Here is a 7,915-nt window from a genome sequence, read left to right on the forward strand (position 1 = left end):
AGGTTTCATCCCTACAGGGTTCAGTGATAATAATGTGACATCTTTTAATTACTACAGCATCAATGTAAACATTTTCTGGTTATCAGAACCTGCTTGGTTTTATGGGATTGAATGGGGGGTGGTTGTGCTTTTAAAATGGATCTTTAAGGGAACAACAGCCATAGAGAAATGGTTTGACGAAAAAGATTCCGCCAGAAAAGTAGTAGTTATGTAACTCCAGCTTTGAGTATAGTGCTCTAACAGACTTCAACATTGTTCATGTTTGGCAGCCAGCGTTGGGTGGTGGTAGCTGTGACCATCAAGAGCCACCTCTTGGCTCCGCCCAGTATGATAGCACCGTTTTAAAAACAGATGTATCAAACCAAATTTAGAGACTTCGCTTATTTCATTTATAGGACTGATCACTTAAGACTGTGTAGTTGATAAAAGCTTTATAACTTGTAACTAAGGGTGCTAATTCATCAGCTTAATGGCTTCTTTTTGCATTCTGGTAACCCCAATTGTTTTGTCAGGAATAAAAGATCTACTAACCATTAATAAATCAGTTGCTACAAACCATATAAAGTATGCCGTGTTAAAAAGTGTTTGAAAAAGTGTATTTTATCAAACAAAATGTTCCAGTCAAGAAATCTCTTAGGCATCCCTTAGGTGAGGTAATTTGCTGAGAGTATTCCCATTTATCCTGTAAATCTGATTGCTGAAGTTTATGCAGATATTTTCAATATGTTTTCATAATCCCCAGAAAGAAAATACAAGCTTAAAAAGTGATGTCCTACAAATATGTTGGAAACATAGTTTATTCAACTGTGTTTGGTTTTCTCACAGTAAATCCAAGAACAAAATCAAAAGCCTCAAAAGAAGTCATGATGAAATGAAAAACTACCCAAACAAAATGACATAGATACACCATTCAATCAACACGACAATGGTGCCAAGTTGATGTAATGCTGGTAAGAAGTATTTATCATTCATGGTAAACAACAGCGTAACAATGAAAGCACCTTAACTGCAAAAAGCTGTAGTTTATTATCAAAGAATGGCACCACTGGGCGCATGCAAGTCAAGAAAACGTTGTATACACATCAGCATTGTGCATGACAGCGGACAGCTAGGAAACAGGTAATATATAGAAACAATGTGACTCATGATTTCTAGAAAACATTGTCCTATTATCTCAGACTGAACAGAAAAAGTCATTTCAAGCATAATAGCAATGTCTCTTGGCCTTAAAGTTATTGCTTTACAGAACTAGAAAGCCATTACTGAGAAGAAAATAGACGTTTCTAAGTTGGTGACAGTTTATTTAATCAAGGAAGTCAATGAGTGGAAAGTCATGCATCAATTGAGTTTAAAGTATGCTGACAATTGCAGACATGAGTTCAAAACACTGATATTTTCCATAAAACCACTCTAATTTTTTCAGTGTGTTGAAAATCTGACTGCTTTTCAACTTGTATTTTACATTTGATGAAAATTTCTTACATTACACACTGAAATCTGAGTACGCAGTCCTGACATGCTGGTCCTTTGCACAGCAATGGATTAATAATTGTACCCTGATTATATTATACTATATTATACATGCTAGACAGTGGAACATACAAGACAGACAATAAAATGACACTACAACTGAATTAAGACATTGGAGAACTTTAGCTATTGCTTGCTCCTTTATGTCTGTATTCAACAGACTAAAATGTAAGTTTTGGAATGTTTGAAGTGTGTGTCCTTATCAAAGCATATTAATTCATTTTATTCATCAAACTCTTGATTATTAAGTTTCTTTAAAAATTGCACTTCATTTATACCTCCAAGTTTTAAGAACCAAAAATTTTAAAGCTTATTTGCTTGATGAATTCATTCATCTGATTGCATATTTTGTAAGATATGGTAGAAAAAGCTTGGCAAAATAGTTGATAGTTTGTCATGCCTTCTTTTGCTTCTCAAATTTGCCCAGCTTTATGTTTGCTCAAGCCATATTTAGCTGATCAACATGATAATCTTAGTTATTTCAGAAGTGCAAGGACAGATCAGTACTACGAAAGGCACGATATTACAACATTTAAATCCAGAAGGCTTTGGGTTGAGCTGTGTCATGATAGTACAGAGGTGGGTCATAGAGAGATCTTAGTACTGATGGAAATCCTTATTCAAACATGATGTCTGAAGCTTGGCGCAGGCAGTTGGAAGAGTCAGGGGGCATGCTGCTGTGTGTGATGTTGTTGGCATCCAGACGCAGATGCTTCAGGCGCGAATAGTTGAGGGGTCCAATGAACTTGCAGAAACTTGCCAGGTCAAACTCTACAGATGATCAAGAAAACCATTATGGCAGCTGGCAGAAAACATTTCCAAACCTTCCAAACCCCTTGTGCTGTGGTTTAAAGGTACCCTGTGGAGTTTTTTGACCACTAGTTGTGCTAAAGAGCAATATTTTTATGAGTAGGTCACCATTTGGCATTCCTCACATTCATATGGTGAAACATTACTCTGCTGATGAAGTGCATTGTGCCTGCAAATTAGAGTCAGTCTTGTAGTTTTGACTGTTTCTTAGACTTAAAAGATTTACAAAAAAAGGGAAATTAGTAATTTTTTCCAAGCTCAATATGTGTAAACATGTTTTTAAAAATCTTTTTCAATATAAAAATTCTTCTTGCTGACACATCTTGAGGTAGTTACTTGAAAATAATTACATAATATGTATTCAATCAAATGTGATTTGAGTGAACCCTGCCCGCCACATAAAACTACACTTGAACTTGACTAATGTGGAAGCCAACAGGCGAGGTGGGAGGTGTGGTTTTAGATTTCAGTTGTTTACATTTCCAACAAATGTGGGGGAAGTACAATTTCCTTTATTTATCCTCATTCTCCTCCTACTGATCTAACAATGTGGATGAGGATGGAAGCCAGCAATTCAGTTTTCTCCATTTTGCTATATACCTTTCTAAGTCATGCCCACTTTCCAGTGCCCCAATCACATCTGGATGATTTTTACTGTCTGATCCCTCTCTAAACTAAACTTTGCCCACAAGTTGATTTCATTTGGAAATGCTTCCGATGACTGAAAGCACAGACAGTCTTACTTTACTGCCATTGCGAATTTTAGGAAACTCCAAAAGGCACCTTTAAGATAACAGTCAAATAAGACATAAAGAACTGAATGAAGTTTGTGAGAGAGTGTCTTAAAATGCAAATAAGTAAAGATTGTCACTCACTGTTGATCTCGTTAGCCTGCAGGTAGAGTTGCTCCAACTGCTCGTTGATCTCAGGGATGGACTGCAGTTTATTGAAGGACAGGTCCAGCTCCACCAGTGATGTCACATTGAAGACTCCAGCAGGGATCCCGGCGTCCGCCAGCTTGTTGTGGGAGATTCTCAGGTACTGCAGTGAGGGCAGCTTGTTCAGGTATCCTGCTCCGACACTCTCGATGTTGTTGTAGTCAGCGTAGAGGATTTCCAGTGAACTGGGGACTCCAGCGGGCAGCTTCTTCAGCTTGTTGTGGCTCACATCCAGGGACAGCAGCTTCTTTGGGCCTTTGAAAGCCCCTGAGATGGCTTCAGAGGTCAGCTCATTGTGCTGAAGGTTGATGGAGGTCAGATTCTCCTTGTCGCTCAGGAGCCCTGAGGGGAACTTGGACATCTTGTTGTGGGTCAGCTTCAGCTCATCGAGGGACTTTGATGGAGGGATGACTGGCTCTGTCAGGTTGTTAAAGCTGAAGAAGAGCTTCTCCAGGGCTGTCAGTTTGTCAATTGTGCCCTTTGCTACCTTAGCATTGGTGATCTGGTTGTTGTCAAGTACCAGCCAGCGCAGTTCGGAAGTTACATTATCAAACACTCCTGCCTTGATCTCTTCAATTTGGTTGTTCTGGAGGTACAGGTACTTGATCCCTGTTGGGACTATGGGCACAAACCTGAGCTTGCGGCTGTCACAATACATGGCGCTGGGGAAATTGATTGGGCACTCACATTCTTGATTACAGTTGGGCCCTGATGGTCCCAGCATGGAAGCTGGCGGGTAATCATAGTCATAGTACTGGCACAGGGCCAGGCTGACCAATACAGCCAAGATCGGTACACGGAGAGGAAACATGGCTTCTGTAGAAAGGAAATGGGAGGCAGGGAGTAAGATTAAAAAGTTAGATTAGTCATGAGCAACAAAATCTCAATTCTGGTGGAAAAATGGGCTCTTCAGTTGTGGCTTATAGTCAGAGAAATTAAGCATTTATGGATCAAAATGTGGACAAAATAGAGAAATAAAAGAAACTGGTAAAGCTACCCCAACACACACACACACAGTGGCCTACTGCCACACCCACTCCCCAATATATTACATAACCAGCCAAAAGTTCATGTCAACCAACTGGAGACCACTGAGTCTTATATTCCTCGATTCACTTATTTGTGTTGGTGATATCATTACAGCTGCAGCTTGAGCCAAACTGTTTGATAGATTTGAGGTTAAAACAGAATGGATACAGTAACCCACTATGAAAATGAATGCATGCTTGAATATCTTCCAAGATATGCTTTATGTATGGCATATTTAATACATGATTTTCATCCTTTGTACTTTTATAAACAAACGGTAAAGCTGAATATAAATATAAATGTATCTAAAATCTGACCTAACAGCAGTAGCAGCAGTAATAGGCTGTACAAAGTCAAGTCTGCAGGCAATGCAAAACCACACTGATTATTTCCAGATCCATGAAAAATGTAGACAGATACTGCATCCAAGAGCAAGAGATCATTTTCCAAAGTCTAAAGTCACAAAAAAATCCATGAAACGGTCATAAAAATGTACTGCAGATCCATATAAACATGTCAGATCAAGGATTGTACACCAAAGTGAAAACCACCAAACTTCTACCATTTATCTTTTGTTCCATGCACAGGTAGTTTCTGCTTTCCGTGCTGCAGCACCACCCCATGCACAAAAGCCCAGCAGTAGGGACAGTTGGTAAGCCCATCCGGAAAGCAGAAATAAAGTAGGAATAATCAAACAGGAAATCGCAAATCCATGCCTCCAAACGCAAGCTTACCTGTGCTTCTCTCTCCTTGTGTGTGTGGGTTGGAGGGCCAGTAGGTAAGAACAGTGTGGTGTTCAAAAACTGGAAGTCTCTGGAGAAAAACACAGAGAGAAAGAAGGAGAGAGGGGGAGGAGAGAGAAAGGAGTAGATGGAGAGACAGAGAAGGGAAAGGGGAGGAGAGGAGAGGAGGGGGGAGGATGGGAGGCTTCTTCAACAAACTGGAGTCAGAACGTCACGTAAATTGAAGATGTCATCAGTATGAATGTCTGTTCAAGCATCATCCAAAAACTGCTGTCAGCTAACCCAGAGCAGGTGTAACAGATAGCACGAATGTTGCACCACAGAAGTGCTAAAATAAAGTATTCTTTCTCTTATTATGTCCAATTATCACCTTTACAAGAAAACTGTTTCCTTTGCGTGCCGGTGATTGTCCTCCTCAAGAGTGTTTGCAAGCAAAACCTGGAACCTGAGGTTTGGGAGGCTGTGCATGGAAAAATCTAAAGTGCAGGAGAAATTACGTGTGGAAAAATGTGAAAACAATCTCTGGCAGCCACTTTACCCAGACGCCAGTTATGAAGAAGAATAAATTCAGCTGCACCTCTCGAGCTTTGGAAAATCTGACCAAAAGGGCATACAACAGCCAGAGCAGACTTGCATAACACTTGACGCAAACATTTCTTCTCCTCTGTTTTTGACCAGAAAAAACACACAGGGAACGGTAGGTTAAAGCAGATCCAATTGGTTCCATATGTCTATGTCATAAATTATTCTACTTTTCATTCTTGTACCCCACATTTTTCTTGTCCGCATACTTCAAAGCCCTGTGATCGTTCTTAGTATTACATTCCTTAAAACACAGTGTTTTTGCCTTACTTGTGTGAATAGTGATGGGGGTGTTGGGGGAGAAAATAGCCAAATGTTTCTTCCATTTGTTGGTGGATGTCCATCACAACGTCAGTATATACAATAGACGTCTGGACTCAATTGGTCACAGTCTGTTACTCTACTTTTCACATACCATTCTTGGAGACCATCTTGGAGCCCCTTCTCATGCATGGAAAACGTCCATACCTCAAATTTAACATATCTGATTACCTGAGAGATATAAGAAAAATACTGCATGTAGTTATTTTATCCATTTACATTTTTGGTTTTCTTCCACACTAGAGAATCAATTTGCAAACTTTTTGGTGTTGTGACTATTTTTCTTACTCATACATCAGCTTAACTGCATTTTCATATTTTACAACTGGGTTTTCAAGCATAACGGCATCCAAGGGGTTTGTAAGAAGTTCCTTCTTACAGAAATCATGCTGTCTTGGGGAAATCCCATAGCTGAATGACTAGGACACCCACTGCATCTATGAAAGTAAAACCAGTGACATAATCGCCAGATAGAACTTTACTCCATATCATTCCCTTGATTTCTTCCCCCAAATGTCCTGTCTGCCTCTGCTCTATCTTTACAATACAGGCCAAAAAATTATCTAAGAAAACAAAGTCATACTATTTTGTATCTTGACATAATCTAATGCAATGCTGTGAAGATTTGTTTTGGCTTCCCAGATTCATGTGAATCTACATAGATGCATAACAAACCAGAAGGGGAATGAGTCAGTGAATGAATTGTTAAGACTTATGTAATGTGTCCCAAAGGACGCTAGCAAACTTCCAATGAAATCCAACAATAAGAATGAACTGTCCCTTTAATGTAGGCCACTTACTTTTCAAACAAGGGCAAAGTGGTTGGAAACTATCAGGATGAAAACAAACTACTGTTTGTTATTCAAGTACACAAAGCATCTCAAAACTTACATAATGAGAAGGCAGGCAGTCATTTCTAACAATCAGTCATCCGAGCACATTTGGATGTCTGATTTAAGGCTCACTCCCACTGCACGCCTCATTCGTTTCATATAATCATAAGCAATTTAAAAAGTACTGCAGCCATGGAGACTGTCCCCATTGGCTGTGTGTAAGTCTTAATGTCAAACCATCCAAAGCTAGTATGAATCCGCTTTGGAAGCAACATTGAATTTCAATTAAAATGTAAGACGCTAATAAAAATTTGCAACTTGCATATGTGGTGTGACATGGGCAACTCTTCACTGAAATCTAAACTCACAATATGGCAGACCAACCACTGGATTTTATTGTGAGAAGGAGAGAGTGTTCCTTCCATTTACTCCTTTATGTGTGTTGCAGGAAACTAATCTGTAAGGTTAGGAAAGATCATGGTGTGGTTTAATGCAGTCCACTGCGCTTGTTTTTCAACAAATCCATGGAAGTCTCACATGTCCCCAGAATGTGTCTTTCAATTTTTTAGCTGAAAGCACAGCAAAAGTGATTCATTTTATTATTACTTTGGTTTAGCCCCTGATTTTAGGCCAATTATTTTCTACCTCCAAGATTTTAAGACATAAGAACACAGTAGAAATGGTTTTCAACATATGGGAACTTAAAAAAAAATCTAGCATGCAATTTCATTGTATGGACTGTGTGGGAATAGCTTAGACTCCCTTGAAGATCACTTATCACATGATATCATAGTAAGCAATGAAGGCGCTTAACATATAGCAAGCACATTTTGGAATTTCAGCAAGACTTTTAAACTCACTACATAGTGTGCATACATACACGGAATGTCCTGCTATGATGATGACATTAGAGCTAATTAATTTCTGATGTTCTTCTAGTTGCACAGGGAGACAGAAAAATGAAAATCCGACAGCAGGTTTGAGCTTTCATTTTTGCAAGGTTCAGTGCTGGTTTTGTTTTATAGTGTCACCATATGTGAAAACAAACATACTACTCAGTTATACCTTTTTCCAGAAATGAACACTATTAAATGTAATGAGGTTTTAAAATGTGAAAACGTTTTCCCTA

At 39.1% G+C, this 7,915-nt stretch overlaps 1 protein-coding gene across 1 annotated transcript; it reads right to left on the reverse strand.

The window, feature by feature from the left end:
- Positions 1 to 779: 779 nt before the first annotated feature.
- On the reverse strand, positions 780 to 5,184 carry lum (lumican). The gene is made up of 3 exons (XM_023284747.3): positions 5,042 to 5,184; positions 3,216 to 4,094; positions 780 to 2,301 (listed from the first exon to the last, which is right to left on the reverse strand). The coding sequence occupies exons 2-3, from the start codon at positions 4,087 to 4,089 to the stop codon at positions 2,147 to 2,149; spliced, it is 1,029 nt and encodes a 342-aa protein (XP_023140515.1). The 5' UTR covers positions 4,090 to 4,094; positions 5,042 to 5,184; the 3' UTR covers positions 780 to 2,146.
- Between the last annotated feature and the right edge of the window lie 2,731 nt (positions 5,185 to 7,915).

The sequence above is a fragment of the Amphiprion ocellaris genome, chromosome 21 (assembly GCF_022539595.1).
Source record: "Amphiprion ocellaris isolate individual 3 ecotype Okinawa chromosome 21, ASM2253959v1, whole genome shotgun sequence".
Classification (NCBI taxonomy): Eukaryota; Metazoa; Chordata; class Actinopteri; family Pomacentridae; genus Amphiprion; species Amphiprion ocellaris.